Consider the following 16,064-nt stretch of genomic DNA (forward strand, 5'->3'; position numbering starts at 1 on the left):
TTTTCATCTGGGCCTTATCTTGGAATTGTTTCCACATCAGTTCGTTCCTGTTTAGAGCTCAACAGATGTTTCAAACCCAAGTTCAAGTCATATGCCTCCTACCGTGATCTCCCGGGACATGGGATGTTAAAGCTGGGGCCTCTGGTCTGCTTCTCACTCAGCTGCGCCTTGATATGATAGGATAAAGTCTTGGCTTATGCCCTTCCCTAGAGCCTAGCTGATCGGCTCAGAGCACAGCTGGATCCCTTGCAAGGCGGTGCTGGCCCCATGGGCAGTCTAGGTAAAGGGGAGAAACGTCTTTCCACAAGAGTGAGTCATGAGTCGCGTTCAGTTTCAGAGTCTAGCTCCAGCCAGCAGCTTCTTTCCTGCCGCGGCTGCAGGTTTATTTGCTTCCTCTGACAAGGTGAGGTCAGGTGATGTCGTTGGAGCCGGAAGCTGAGTGTGGATGAAGGGTGGGGCTGTGGTGGGTATGAGGGTGGCTAGGAGCAGGAGACACCTGTCCTGAGACTGTGTGGGATCCCACTTGGCCTGTCAGCTGGCTCTGAGGACCTGCCCAGAAGACAAACCTGTATCCTGAGAACCAGACCAGTTGGCCTTTTCTGCTGTTTCTTGCTGAGGAATCCATCTTGGTGAGTCGCTCGGCTTCTTGGAGACTCTGGTTCTTACTTTGTGAATCGGGTGTTGAAACAAACCTACACTTGCTGCACGGTCTTCCGTGGGCTCAGAGAGGTAGAGTGGTTTTACAGACAGTAAAGCTCTGTCCAGTTTTATCGTCGCTCTCTGCGGAGTCTGTGAAGTTGCCTCACTTCTTGCCAAAGACTGGCGCATAGATGTCCCGTCGCTGAGCCTCAGTTTCCCATCTTGAGGCGTGAGTCCTGGGCTGATATGATTCTTTTCCTTCCTGCAGGTCTACTTTCTGCATTCTCTTTGCCTTTGACCTGCACACCTCCAGCAAGCACAGAGAGATCTCAGAGGAGTCTGTCCCAAGGATTCCTGCCGATGCTTGTCTGATCCTGCCTTCTGGGAAGCATGGCCGCCACAGGATTACGGGACAAATATAGACCCTGAGACACACAGCTGCTCTGAGAGGCACACTCTACAGCCTTGCTTGGCTCCAGGTGCTGCCAAGTCTTGAAACTCACGCCCATCCCAACAATGCCTTCAGGAGCCATGGCCACAGCCGTATGAGACCATTACAGAGCAGGACTTGACCTTGCTACACAGCAAGCCTCCCAAGTGGCCCCACCACCTCCCATGTCCAGCTACCAGGGCAGACTAGAGAATGTCTGTGCCCCGGATCCAAGTGGAAGAAGTGGGTGAGAAAGACAGGCCAGCAGGGGCAGCCATACCTCCCGACGACCACCTCCTCAGCCTGAAGGCCCTCACTGAGAAGCTGAGGCTGGAGACCCGAAGACCTTCCTACCTGGAATGGCAAGCCAAGCTGGAGGAGCAGACCTGGCCTTTTCCGAGGCCAGCTGCCCAGCAAGAGGCGAGTCTGGAGCAGGGAGCATGTGGGGGTGGAGAGCCTTTGATGTCTCTAAGGGAGCCCAGAGAGCTTCTTCCACCTGCCAGGAGTGCCAGTGGGGGTGACAGGCCACTGGCCACAGACAAGCTGGAAGGCTTCCGGAGTATCGACGAAGCCATCGCCTGGCTCAGAAAGGAACTGGTGAGTGACTGCCCGCCAAGAGGCCATGGATGTGTCATGCATGTTTCCTCTCGCCATCTTTCTGTCTGACTGTCTGTCTTCCCACATCATGTTTGTCCCTCTATCGCTGCCTGTTTCCCATGGGCATGCCCGGCTTCCTTAGGCGAAGGGTAGATCTCCTTTCTCAGTGGATACATGGGGGGTCAGTCAGCCCCTAATCAAAGATCTAGAGGAAGTGTATGTTAGTCCAAGGATCTGAGCCCACACATGTTCCCACCCTCTCCTCACCAGCATCGGAGTCTCTTATTCCTGGACAGCTACGGGAGCCCCAGAGTTTGCCTGAACTTCTCTCTGAAAACCTCTCCCCATCTACCTCAGTTACCTACAGGGCTGGGGACCACTACTCACTGAGCAAAGGAGTGGCCTCTTTCCCTGAGCTGGCAGTTGATACTAACTGGATGGTGGGTCTTCCTGGGTGGCCAACTTTGGGAAGGGCTCTCAGTCTGGGGTTCATAGCTATAAGTGCTGGGGCTCAGCGTGGGAAGTGCTGTTTAATAATTCAAGGTGTACAGAACTTCCAGAAGAGGGCATATGACGGATCACGCCTGGGGTGAAGGCTTTGGCAAAGGATGTTGAGTAAGAATCTGCCCAGAAGTCAGGGCAGGTCGGGCATTCCAGATGGAAGGAGTGAGCAAAGGGCAGAAGATGCTGAGTGGAGCCGCAGCTGGATCTTTTCACTGCCCACAGGCAGACAGACTCCCACCAGGAACCTCTCCCCACCATGGAAATCCTGGGAAAGGAGGTGGAGCATTGTCCCAGCCTGCCCCAGGAAAACCACCAGGTTCTCCCACCCGGCCCCAAACAGTAGCTTCTCAGCAGACCCAGACCTGAAACAAAGCCCCTCCCCCAAGCTTTAGCTGCTTCCCTGGGTCACCTCCAGAGCATCTGACTCCAAGGAGCCAGCAGCCAAGGGCCAGCTGCCCTCCAGAGCTGGTGGTAACTCTCCCACCAAGAGGAAAGCAGAGGCCTGCTTGGTTTGTTTTGGTGAGTCCTGCAAGTCATCTCTCCATTGGGGCCTGAAATTCCTTGTGGGCTGTGGCAGCTCAGGAGATTGGGCATCTGATTAATTGGGAACTTCTTTAGTTGATACTGAGACTGCACAGAACACACTGTTCCATTGTGTATGCTGTTAGGGACAAGCATGGATAAGCTTGCTGTTGGCTTTCACAGAAGACAGGGCTCCTGTGGATTCTTGTTCTGTGACTACAGGGTGCTCACGGAAGCATGAGAGGTGGGCATGAGAGCCAGAGACAGACCCTGAATGCTGCTCCCTGAATTCCTGAAGCTAAACTGCTCTGATCTGTTCTTCACAGAGGAACAAAAAAAATTCCCATTAGCCAAGGATGCAATTTGTTGGTTTGGGGGTTCATTTGAGAGTCGTTTCCTATTTAAGTAAGTTCACATTCCTTGTGGTCTCTCCTTTGGAGTGGGGAGTAGAGAAGTTTTCCTCTGAGTGACTAGAAATAAAGGGGCTCCCTCCAAGCTTCCTGGACACCTCCCAGCCTCCTTTAGATAGAAAGGTACCTAGGGGGAGCTTTGGAAAGATCCCAATGCCTCAGGATATGATGAGCATCTAGGACATGATGCTAAATGCCCCGAGTCTTCAAGGGTATTTAAGCAGCACACAGACTAGGCCGAGAACATTGTCTGAAATCTATGGGGCATACTCACACCCATTGCCAGGACACATCAAACCAAGCATGGCCAGGTACCCCACCCAGAGTGTGCTGGCTAAGAGGAAGAGGCCAGCCAAGGCAAGACAGTCATAGTCAGGACTCGTGTGGCTGCCAAAGGCTGTCTGATGTGGGCACAAGAAATATGTGCGTTAGTAACATGTCTTAGGCCTGTATAGCGTTTTCTATTCTCCTGGGTGAGAATGACAAGGTGAGTAATGACAAGGATGATGGTGACAGATGGGTCACAGTGCTCGCTGTGTGCCAGGTACCTCACTTGCCTCACTCACTGCTCATTGCCGTGTGACCTCGCCCTCCCAAACTCTCATTTTCAAGATGACAAAAGACTTAGAGCGGAACACAGACAGGAATGAGGAAGCTGGCATTTGAACCCTGGATGATAGGGTCACTTTGCCAATGCTAGTCAGCTGCTGCCACAGAATACAGCATCCTCCAGAGGCAGCCAGTTTCCCTAAAGCCGAGCTCACAGGGACATCAGCAGACGACAGAATGTACAGGTTGGAGGCAGAGAGAAGACCACAGTTGGATGAGAATCCCTACATCCCATTGAGTCTTACAAGGGTCCTATGTACTTGTATCATTGTTCCCATCAGACAGATGAGTTTAATGAAGTTCCTGCGAGTCATTGAACCTGACCAGGAAGTGACAAAGCCAGGGCTCAGATCACCTGACTGGGGAAGGCCCGGCTGATCATGCTGGAAAAGCCATTTGGCCTTGCAACTCCATTGTGCACCCAGAACCTGCTGGTCTATTTTAAGGATGAACATCACATACTGTGGCCTGGGAGATGGGGTCTGGAATTTGGAATTTCCAATATGTCCCAAGGGACACTAAATGCCATATTCCATACCACATCTAGAGTACCAAGGAGTGAAAAGAGACCCAGGGGACTGTGAAGAGACTTCAGAGGACAGATCTGGACTACCCAAGCTTGAGCTCTGTATCCTGTCCCTGACTTAACAGCCCCACAAAGCCAAGATCATACAGCAAAGGGTCTTAGTGAACGCTCCTCCCTAAGCATCCCCAGCCCAGTGGTGCAGGAGACCCCACCTGCTTAGCAATGCTCTCCCAGAGGCTAGCAGCAGCTCAGATGCTAAGTTCTGGACTCCCATGCCCAATTCCACCCTGTCAGAGATCAGACACCAGCAAAAGGCAGCTCTTAAAATGCCTAGCTTGAAGCAGCTTGGTTAGAATGCTTGCCTCTGTCTGTTTCAGTTAAAACAAAGCTTCGTGCTATTTTTCTAATTTATCCATTGTTCGACATGAAGGTGCCTCTGAAATCCAACTATTTTTAAGGCCCCAGTGAAAGTAGTTTGCATAACCTTTATTATGCCACGTTTATTTAAATTCAGAATCCCTGGGCACCCCACCCTCCTTCCTCATCTGCCAGACTCCTGTGCAAAGGTATACTTTCTCCCACATGTCCAAGGAGGCAGACTGAGACTCTGTAACCCCAGTCAGTATATGGGCTTGTCCTCGCCACACTTTCAGACACCCAACTGAACAGAAGGTTGTCTGTAGTCCTGGGGAATGGATTTAGAGACCTTTCTTCTCATGTTGTCCTTCCATGGAACTATGTCCCCTCCTATTTATTAAACTTTCTGAGACAAGGTTTTCCTAAGTTGCACAGACTGACCTTGAACTCACTCAGGCAGGTCTTAAACTTGAAACCCTCCTAACTTTGCTTCAGAAGTAGGTTTTAGGTCTCTGTCACCAGGATCTGGTTGTAATAGAAGTTTTGATCCTAGCAGAGGACAGCCTAAGAGTGTGAGAAGGCCATGGCCCTGGGCAGCAGGAGTCTGTCAGCTCCTTGCAGGTGACTGTGGTATTCCAGTTGCTTTGGTCAGGGAGCCAGGCCTGGGCCTGGAGCTGAGCCACCGCCCAACCAACCAGCAGTGTCTCACAGTCACCCACCTTCTATCTTGGCTCTGTGGTCTTGCTCAGAAGTGCTCTTGACAGACAAAGAGATAAGAAACAGAGGCCAGAACACCTCCTGCTCTGTGAGAGAGAGGCAGACAGAAGCAAAAGCCTTAATCTCCCAGGTTCTGTGGTGAGAACCTGAGAATCCATAGCACCTACACGGTGCTAGCTTCCTGCAGGTGTTGGCTCCCTGCAGGCAAAGGTGTTTATAATTGTTAGAAAACAGAAAAAGGAAGCTGGCAGGTGCTTGCCAGGCAGGACCTGTGTGTCAGAGCTGGGGACCTGGGTTCTGGCAGTGGTGCCCCGTGGCCTCAGCTTGATCACCAACCAGGGTTCTTAGTGGTAAATCTTGCCAAGCATAGGGCTCTGGCACATATAACACCAGTGCCCATTATCGTATCTGTTGGACACCTGCCAGATGACAAGTCATCCTCACTGTGTGGGATGGAGGTGGGTGATGATGCTGGGGGAAAGAACGCTTGTGCTCCCAGAGCACTTTCATGTGGTGCTCCCAGAGCACTTTCATGTGGTGCTCCCAGAGCACTTTCATGTGGTGCTCCCAGAGCACTTTCATGTGGTGCTCCCAGAGCACTTTCATGTGGTGCTCCCAGAGCACTTTCATGTGGTGCTCCCAGAGCACTTTCATGTGGTGCTCCCAGAGCACTTTCATGTGGTGCTCCCAGAGCACTTTCATGTGGTGCTCCCAGAGCACTTTCATGTGGTGCTCCCAGAAACTTGAGACTGTTTGCCCTTCCCACTTTACAAAGAAGACAGAGACTCAGAAAGACCAGAAGTCTTAGGTCAGAGGGGTTAAGTAACAGCCAAGGATGTGGATACGCCTGATAGTGTGGCACCCGCCTGACTTAGGGGCCAGGAGTCTTTCTTGTTTCAGAGACCTATCACATGTTCACATTGTGAGCCACAAGCTGTATGTAAAAAACACACTGTGAAATGGGGGCGACAGGTACCTACCTGTCAGGCTGTTGAGAAAGGACGATGAAGAAGAGGAACCAAAGGCCAAGATCAGTGCTGTGTTTCCTTCTGTTGACTTAACACTCATGGCCTCCTTCCAAGACGGGTGCTATTGACAGTCTCACCACCCCCATTTTACAGATGAGGAAACTGATTATCAACATGGGGATTTGAACTCATATCTGCCCAGCCTCAGAGCTCATACTCCAAATGACTGCTGTACTCACTGCTCCTTCAGTCAGCAAGCGTGGAGCTGCCTTCTACTTGCTCAGCTCGTCCTCTCAACTCTGACATTTTGCCATGTTATTCTCCAAAAGTCAACTCCATTTTGCCCTCTTTCCAAGTAATTCTTTCACTCCGTACGAGGAGATGCCTTATGCTACCACAGAGCCCAGCCATAGTAGTCTCAAGTCTCAAATGGGCTAGCTCAGTTTAAGCATGTATGTAGGATGGACAATCCCTTCTTTAAAAGTATGTGTGTATGTGTGTGTGTGTGTGTGTGTGGTGTGTGTGTGTGTTTAAATCAACATGTTGACCTGCTTGTGGGGTATGGTATAGTACATTTAGGTACAGTATGTGGTGGTCAAACCAAAATTAGCGTTTCTACTTTTTCATGTACTACCTGTTCAACTTCTCCTTGAGTTATTCTGAAATATGTACTAAATTGTTGTAGACTAGTTATCTAGGTAGTAAGGACTGGGCTAGGGCTGTAGTCCAGTGGTACAGTGCTTGTCTCCCATTTGTGAGGTCATGGGTTCAATCCCCAGGACTGCAGAAGAGTATTGGCATGGATCTCTCCTGGTTAGATACCCATTTCCATCTGTCTCACTCCCCACCCTCTCCTAGCCTCCAGGGATCCCTAGTGTTCAGTTTTATGGGCTTTCGAAAGCGAGTGAGGACATGTGGGTTTATCTGTCTGGTTACGAAAGTATCTGGCTTATTTCAGTTAACATAATGCATTCTACTTCTGTCTACATCCGTACAAACATGATGTTTCTACAGCTTTAAGGTAGAATAATAAATTACATTTTAAAAGTCATTTACCCCTTGCTGGACATCTTGGTCAATTATATGTCTTGGCTATAGTGGGCAGTCCTGGAGGAAATATGGGAATATGGGAATACATTAACTTCTCAGGTAGTCAAGACAGATAGTTTGCTCTCCCTGTCTCTCCCTGTCTCTCCCTGTCTCTCTGTCTCTTTCTGCCTCCCTGTCTCTGTCTCTCTCTCTGCCTCTCCCTGTCTCTCTGTCTCTCCCTGTCTCTCTCTGTCTTTCCTTGTCTGTCTCTGTCTCTGTCTCTCTGTCTCTGTCTCTGTCTCTGTCTCTCTCTCTCTCTCTCTCTCTCTCTCTCTCTCTCTCTCTCTCTCTCTCTGTCTTTCCCTGCCTCAGCCGCCCATGGGCTAGAATCACAGTGTGCTGTACTTCTGATTTGCATTTCCCCAGGGATCTGAGGTGTTGGACATCTTTTCCTAAGTTTGCCTGCGGTGCTACTGTATTGACTTCTGAGAAGTGTCAGCTCTGGGTCCCACCCATTCTTAGCTCCTCACCTCTCCTGTATGTCCTTTCCAGGCAAGCACACCTCCTCCATCCTTCATACCCCAGGTGCTGATTAAGCGGAGGTGGGGAGGGGTGGGGTGTGGGGAGGGGTGGGGGTGGAGGGTGGGGAGAGGGAGGGGGTAAGGAGGAGTGGGGGGATGAGAAGGGGTGGGGAGTCTGGGAGATAGGATGGGACCTATCCACACCTGCCCAGGGATGTTCACCTAAGAATGGGTTGTTTTGGGACTGAAAGCCAGAGCCCCTGGTAGCTCTGAAAGTCCACCCTCTCATAAAGAAGGTAATAGTTTGTCTGGGGACTCTCCCAGGTATGAAAAATTGAAAACCTTATCACATCTTTAGAGCTTCACACTTGGGTAACATCAGGAATTCTCCAGGAGGGCTTGAAGGGCCCAGAACTCTCTTCCTAGCTTTGGACTCTGTTCCGGCTTTCCCAATCAGTACAGGCCCAGGAAGGAGACCAAGTCCAGACAGGAAGCAATAATAACAGGCTCCCTCCTCCCTACTCAACCAGCCCAGGGGACTGGAGCCAAGGTACCAGCTCTTCAGCACAGCCCACAGCCAGGGGCTACAGATCACACACACACACACACACACACACACACACACACACACACACACACACCTCCCCCATTGTCAGGAGAGGCAGTACCTCCTGGCAGAGACAACCTCTCCATGAAGTACACTCCCACCTCTACCTGAGTCCACAACTCCCCTTGGAAACCAATTCACAATGTGGAGCTTCTTCTGGGAACCTTTGAGTTTTTCCTTCTCCAGGTTCCCAGAAACTCAAGTTTCCACTGAGCAAGACATCTTACCCAAACCACCTGCCTCCCTCCACCTTTGTCAATCCAGGATTCACAGGGGTCAAACTAAGGTTAAAGCATGCTGCATTGTCCTGGTTCTACACAGACTCCAGCATGGTACTGATTATAACAATGTCTGACATTATACATGTCTTATTATAACAATGGCTGACCTTTAGGGAAAGCTAGACAAACACCCTGGCAGAATACAAAGACTGTTTGCGATCCCCAAGAATTAGGCCTCTGTGGCCCAACCATGTGGAAATGAAACACGCCCCTTCACACGTGCTAGGTTCCTGGCTCTCACGCCAATTCTTTCCAGCATCTGTTAGAGACAAATGGAGTCTCTCAGACTAAGATAACATCTGAAGAAGCTCCAGAATTAGGGACTAGGCACATGTCCTCCGTCCTGCTATTCACTTTCTATCTGTGCTGACACTTAAACACTGATTCCCAATCTCCACACCCTTGCAAAACATTTCTGTTGTCTGTCTCGAGTGCGATTGTTCCAGCAGCTCCACACACATGGGTCACACATTTGTCCTTTTGTGTCTGGCTAGTATCACTTAGTATAATGGCCCCAAGGTTCATTTATGCTGTGGCAAGTCTCCAATCTCCTCCTACTGAAGCCTGGATAGTATCCAGAGAGTGGATAGACTGTGTTCATCTATGTTGTAGTTGAGTGTGCCACTATGAACATGGGTCACAGGTCTCTTTGGAGTCCTTGCCTCCAGTTGACGTGGGTGAAACTCCTGGTCATATGGTAACCACGGAGTTTATTCGGGACATCCAGGGGATTTCTGCAGCCTTCGTTGTCAGTGCTCGCAGTACAAAGTAGGCATGAGCTTTGCTTTTCCCCTTAGGAAAGTACTTAGTGTGATCTTTCTCCAGTAAGCAGGGCACATTCACGTGAGAGCTTTCTGTTCCGGATTCTCCCAGCAGACTCTCTTTTCCTCTCTAGCTTTCTTCATTTTCCTTTAGCATCTCTATCGCCTCTCCTCACTCCACAGGGAGCTCTGAAGTCAAGAAACCTTTCCCTTCTTTTTCTGAGCCCTGTAATTACTGTTTAATTAGATAATCCTACCCTTGGGGGTTTGCCGTTTACCTGAAGAAACAAGCTAATTCTCCTAAGAATCTTCTCATTTGTCTCAAAACTGCCAGCATCCACAGGCACCAGAAGAGTCTGAAACACAGCACTGGCTCTCTCCACAACCTCAGGCCCCTGGAGACCCTCTCCCTACCATTCTCCTAAGCCCTAATCCTGACCCTGACCAGTGGCACCACCACCCTTTCAGCAGGCACTGTGCCCCGATAATGGGATTACTGGAAGTACAGACCACACCTCTGAATCCAGCCTGTACCTGTCTCCCCAGAGCCACCCTGAGGGAGGGATGGAAAATAAGAACATTCTACACTGAGCTTTAGAGGACAGTATTCGACCTATGTTAAGCTGAGTTCCATAGGCTGGAGTCTAAGACCAGTGTTCCAGCCTAGGTGTTCCTTGGGTCTTGGCCTGGTCTAGAGAAAAACACAGGTAGCTACTGACCCACGTTTCAACCAGTACAGCTTCTTGTCTGGTCTGGAAACTTCTTCAGCCCCTTCTTGGAGAAATGAAGGAAGCATTAGTGACTGGTTTAGCTACCAAGAAAGGAGCCCCACTTGCAACAGGGTCTCCTCAAGAAGTCTGCTGCCCCTAGTCCCTGGGAGAACCACTGCTTGACTCCGATGGTATCGGAATGTTACCATTCCCAGGAGGACAGGGCCTGAGTTAAGTTCCTCATCTCTAACACAGTAAATGTGATGCCTCTGGCCTGGGGTTGGGGAAAAGACAGGGAAACAGTAGAGGTCAAGTGCAGAGAGCCAGGGGGTGAGGGGATCTTGATATCCATAGTGACCTGTGTCCTTTCAGCATTGCTAAGGACATTTAGTATAAAAAGCCTCTCAGTCACGTGAACCCAAAGAGCATGATGGGAAATGAAATAAGCCCATTACAAGAGCAGAAACACAAAAAGAATCCTGCGGTGTGTGTGTGTGTGTGTGTGTGTGTGTGTGTGTGTGTGTGTGTGTGTGTGTGTGTAGGCTCTCTAGCATCAGCTAGCTCACAGAGACAGGCAGAGATGGGCTTGTCAGGGGCCGGAGGGAGGGGATGGGAAATTTTCTTTTTGTTAATGAGCACATGTTTTAGTTGAGAAAGATGGAAATTTTCTGGAGTTGGGTGGTGGCTGTGGTTGCACAGCAATGCATGTCTTGAACACTGCTGAACTGTGCTTCAAAAAGAACAGGATGATAAATGTTTTGTTATGTCGATTTTTCATTTTGGTTTTAAATTTGGAAGTCTTAGCCCTTCACATTTAAGAAAAACAAGTGTGTGTGTGTGTGTGTGTGTGTGTGTGTGTGTGTGTGTGTGTGTGAGAGAGAGAGAGAGAGAGAGAGAGAGAGAGAGAGAGAGAACGCTGAATGCTCACTAATTTTCTCCCAGGCAATTGTTCTGTATTCCAAACCCAATGCGGAAATGAGAACATTTGCATTCATTTGCATAAGCACTGGGAGTCCCTCCTGGCTCCAGGGACCTGGTAGGCCACAGAGCTGAGTCTGAGGACACACAAGTATTGAAACAATAGCCACTTGCTGGCGTGGGCAGAGTAAATGGCAGGAGGGACTGGGTCTCAGGTCAAGTAGGAACAGCTGGTGGCCTGTCAGTGACAAAGCTTGGTTAATGGGAAACTGGCTGCCTGCGAAGCCTAGCGAGACCACAGTTGCCTTCCTTCTCTGCCAAGTCACAGCTGGGTGACTGGCTGAGGGACACCTTGAAGCCTTCTGAGTTCCAGTATCCTGACTTGCAAAATATAGACCTTCACAGCAGGTACCTTGGGGAGACTGTGAGGTACCACAGGGTTTGATGGATTTTGAAAAGTACTGCTGAGAGCTGCTCGCAGTGCATCCCTTTCTTAATAGGAAACAGAGGTGCTGAAAATATCAGAAACCCTCTCCAGGGTGCCCCCGGCATTGGTCAGCTCTATCTCCTAGACGCCCTCTCCCTAAGGGGCAGAACTGGGTTGTCGGTCTCGTGAGCTCCCATCCTAGCTTTACCACCAAGGGCCTTTTGATAGTTGACTTTAACGTCCCCATCTGTGACTTGTGACATAGTAAGAATTTCACTTCATAGGCTATCGTGAGGATTAGCTCTAGTGTGTTAGCTTTGTCTGGTTCATAGTAAAACAGCGAATAAATACCAGCTCACTTTTTGATTGGCTCTTAGGAACCTTTGTTTTAAGAAAATGTGTATTGGTAACATCTGATGAAAGAAAAAAATAGCAGACTGCAGAGGGAGGGAGAGCCACACCTCTTTAAGAACATGACCACTGGTACTATCCCATGCCCCAGTAGATGGCCCCAAACCCATTTGTATATGGGCAGGACTAACTGGAGTCAGCGTTTCTGTTTTTGTTTTAGTTTTTGAGGACATGGATTTTGTAAGAGTGGGCGGGTACTAGGGCAAGCTGGAGGAAGGTGGTAGTAAATGGATATGATCAAGATACATTATAAAATGTATGAACTTTCAAATAATTAATAGAACATGTTATGGCAGCCCACATACATGACCTAACTGGCACTGTCACGGTAGAAAGCCCCCTTTGTCCAGCCCATACATCCCCCTTCCCACCCAGAAGCTATGTCACCAAATCTGGTGTCTATTACTCTTGAAGTCTCCTCCATCTGAATATCCCCCTTGGACACCAAAGAGTGAGAGTGGATGGAAAGCAGCTCTAAGCCAGGACTGGCACAGAGCGAGATTTAGACATAGCTGCTAGCCTGGCACAAAGCTTCATCGGGCAACAACGCCCTCCCACTCCACTGCAGTCAGTGTCCTTTCACCTCTCTGGGCCAGGATGTGTGCCTGCTGCCAGATGGATCCGTCAGTGATCCATGACGTCAGTTAGGATTCCTATTAATGAGTGTCCTCAGCAGCGTTTACATACAGAGCTACGTGTGCTTGCCAGGCACTCTGCTGACTGGAGTCTGTCCTCTCCCGTTCCAGGCAGAGATGCGGCTCCAGGACCAGCAGCTGGCCAGGCAGCTCATGCGCCTCCGAGGAGACATCAACAAAATGAAGATCGAGCAGACCTGCCGCCTGCACAGGAGGATGCTCAATGATGCTGCCTTTGAGCTGGAGGAGCGGGACGAGCTGTCCGACCTCTTCTGCGACTCCCCGCTGGCAGCCTCCTTCAGCCTTTCCACCCCGCTCAAGCTCATTGGCGTCACCAAAATGAACATCAACTCCAGAAGGTTCTCTCTCTGCTGAGAAGCCTTGGGATGGAATGGGAACCAGAGTCAAGGGGGAAAGAGAGAGGGGGCTCAGACCAAGTTACCCAAAGTGGGTCTCCCTGAGGCCATGCTGGGGAGGGAAAGGCACCAGGACCTGGTGGTAGTATGCCAGGGGCTTCAGCTTTCTATACCTGGGTCTTCGTGTTCCAGACCCAAAGAGTCACAGACACTACGTAAGACAGGGCTCTCAGCAGGATCCCTGTGGCCTTCCCCTCTGTGGCCTCTTTCCTGTGTCCTAGAATCACTGGTGCTATGATGTCGAATCCCATAGGGGACACTCCTCCCATACCCCTGCCAAAGCTTGTTCTTATAGAAAACTCTACTCTAGGGGAGCTGAGATTATTAGATTATGTAAATTATTCCCATCTCTCATGTTCTGTTACCACCTTCTTAGTGCTAGCTCTAATTGCCCCTAAGTAGGAGACTCGGCAGAGATGTGGTAGGACAGGAAAACTTAAAGGAATAACAAGGTGACACGTGGGAAAGCAGGCTTCTCTTCCATGGCTGCCAGCATCCCTGGGAAGGAACTCTGCCCAGCTACTTTGAACTTCAGCCCTGACACCACAAGGCCATGTTATTTCCAGCTTGCTCCATGACATATGACACATGTACTTTGTAGAGCTTTGGTAGAGCGACCCAGATGTCCTACTGTTTTCCGGCACAATCACTTCAGTTACTTCACTGCCACCCATAACCCTGGAGAATACCTAGCAGGCCACTGGCCACTGGTGGCTAAACTAGGCAAGGTAGGATATAGATTCCCACAAGTGAACCTACAGTAGGGGCATGACAGAGGCCTCCTGGTGGGACTAGATATTGTCACCTGTATCACCTTATCCTCAACACCAAAGACCCCAGGTATCCCAGAAGTCCATCCTGAGTCTTTCCCAAAACTGTGCCTAACCTAAGCAATGGATTTCAATTGACCATGACTGTTAACTAATGCATTGCTAACTTGTTAATACCTGTCTGAGTCTTGTCCAAATGGAAAACTAGTTGAGTAAGCCAAACAGAGTTTGGGCTTTAGTTTTGAGAGTTTTCCCCTAGCATCAAGCTCAAGATCAGTAAAATGTCAAGCTCTTCAGTTCAGGGAAGACCTGGTATAGTGCACCTGGCCACAATCCTCTTAACACAAGTTTCTCAGACTCCGGGTGTGTCTAGTGAGGCCTGCTTGTCTCAGACTCTGGGTATGTCTAGTGAGGCCTGCTCGTGAGCAGAAAGGCAAAGTGAAGCTCAAAAAGAGAATGACTTCCCTCTAGTTACCTGGATGCTCCATGGCTATAGAATATTAAGGTATAAAATTACTGTGAGTCAGGCCCAGATCTTCACCAACCAACTTGAACTCCAAAAGATGGCACTGATGTTCTGCCAAACCCACAAGTTGCCAGCTTCTCTCTCCCTCCCTCTCAGCCCCTACTCATTCTTCTCTGGCCTAGCAATCACTAGTATTGGAGGTATGGAGACACATGATGCCCAGATGGTGGACGCTTTTAGCTCTCACCACTTGTCATAGCTCTGCAGTCTACATTGACTGTTCCTGTATATAACATTTCTTCCTCCTAATAATCCCCGTGGGCTGTGTCCATACACGCCACAACACACCCAGGGAGAGACTGGAATGGAAAGATAGTACTGAATGGTCTCTTCTTTGTGATTACAAAGAGCCAACAATTTGTATTTCCCTTTTTAAAGGTAGAACAAGGTCACCAAGATTTCTTATAAGCCCTGAAGTCCAGAGGCCTTGACCCTAGTCCCTTCCTTAGAGACTACACAAAACACTGCCAAGTCCTAAGAGACCTTTATTTCCCATCATTTCCTGCTTCTGGTCACCCCACCCCACACCCCTGGTGAACAGAGAACACATAAGAGAAGGCCCATTCCATATTCTAAAAGCAATGCCAAACTGTAGGAAATTAAATCATTAGCCATGGTAATGTATGTCTTTAATCCCAGCACTCAGGAGATGGAGGGAGGAAGATCAGGAGTTGAAGACTAACCTATGATACACAGTAAGTTCTCCAAGCCATCCTGGGCCATAGGAGACCATGCCTCAAAACATAAAAGTCATCAGTCATTCCAGTAACTGATACCCTTAGCTTAAAGCAAAGCACAGTGCTCGACTTGGATGTGGTCAACAACTATGTGACTGAGCATTCTGCGCTCAACCAGCTGGGTAAGCACCCAGCCTCTTCCTCCTGCTTCTATTCTCTGGGGAAACTGTCCTGGGCATGGGTTTGAATAGATTAGATGTCTCAGCTTAAGTTGTTCATCCCAAAGGAATCTTATTTTGGGATGAGGAGGGGAATTGTGGAGGGGATTGAAAAGTTGGAGGGGAAAGCTGTTTTGTCTTCTTACCTGCAGCCTAGTACCTGTTAGCTGCCTGCCTTCCGTGGTGAGCTCAAACCATTAACTGTTCACTCTGACTGTAGAATTGCTGCAGAGATGTCTGTAGGCCAGTGGCAGCATTCGCTGCCTTCCTCAGCCAGCTTCCTGCCTTACTGTATGTTCATTGTCCTGTTTGGTGTTCCCTCATTAGCCATCTCCATCCGCCCTCCCCCAGGCGAGACATGAACTATCCACTGTGCTGCCACAAGGTCATGTCCAATGCCTTCATGACCTCAGTAGCAATCACAGAGGCTTAGAGGGCCTGGCCAGGCCTGGCCATAACCTGGCCTCATCCAAGATCTACCCCTGTAGCAATACCAAGTGCTATTACATAATCAATGGACAATTTACAGTTTTATTTTTATGATTATTTGTTTCTATATTACTGTAGAAAAGTGAAATAAAAATATTTCAAAAGGAGATATACAAATAGAGACATTTACTGCCTTTTTACTTGTCATAGTTACAACATAAACAAGAGGATGGATGGGTGGATGCATGGATGGATGCATGAATAGATGGGTGCATGCATGGATGGATGCATGAATAGATGGGTGGATGCATGGATGGATGCATGAATAGATGGGTGGATGCATGGATGGATGCATGAATAGATGGGTGCATGCATGGATGGGTGCATGCATGGATGGATGCATGAATAGATGGATGCATGGATGGATGGATGCATGGATAGATGGGTGC

The 16,064-nt window shown here is 49.3% G+C and overlaps 1 protein-coding gene across 5 annotated transcripts in view; it reads left to right on the forward strand.

Moving 5' to 3' along the window:
* The window catches only part of Fam167a (family with sequence similarity 167, member A), a 30,038-nt gene extending 14,246 nt beyond the window's left edge, over positions 1 to 15,792 (forward strand). Inside the window, 3 exon segments of one of the 5 annotated variants that reach the window (NR_197786.1) lie at positions 908 to 1,666; positions 7,735 to 7,860; positions 12,691 to 15,792. Coding sequence is in view for 4 of the 5 variants with exons in the window: in NM_001109102.2 (NP_001102572.1) it covers positions 1,283 to 1,666; positions 12,691 to 12,954 (648 nt within the window). In the remaining variant the exon portion in view is untranslated. 5 annotated transcript variants of the gene reach the window in all.
* The last annotated feature ends 272 nt before the right edge of the window (positions 15,793 to 16,064 follow it).

Source organism: Rattus norvegicus, chromosome 15, assembly GCF_021556685.1.
Source record: "Rattus norvegicus strain SHRSP/BbbUtx chromosome 15, alternate assembly SHRSP_T2T, whole genome shotgun sequence".
NCBI lineage: Eukaryota > Metazoa > Chordata > Mammalia > Rodentia > Muridae > Rattus > Rattus norvegicus.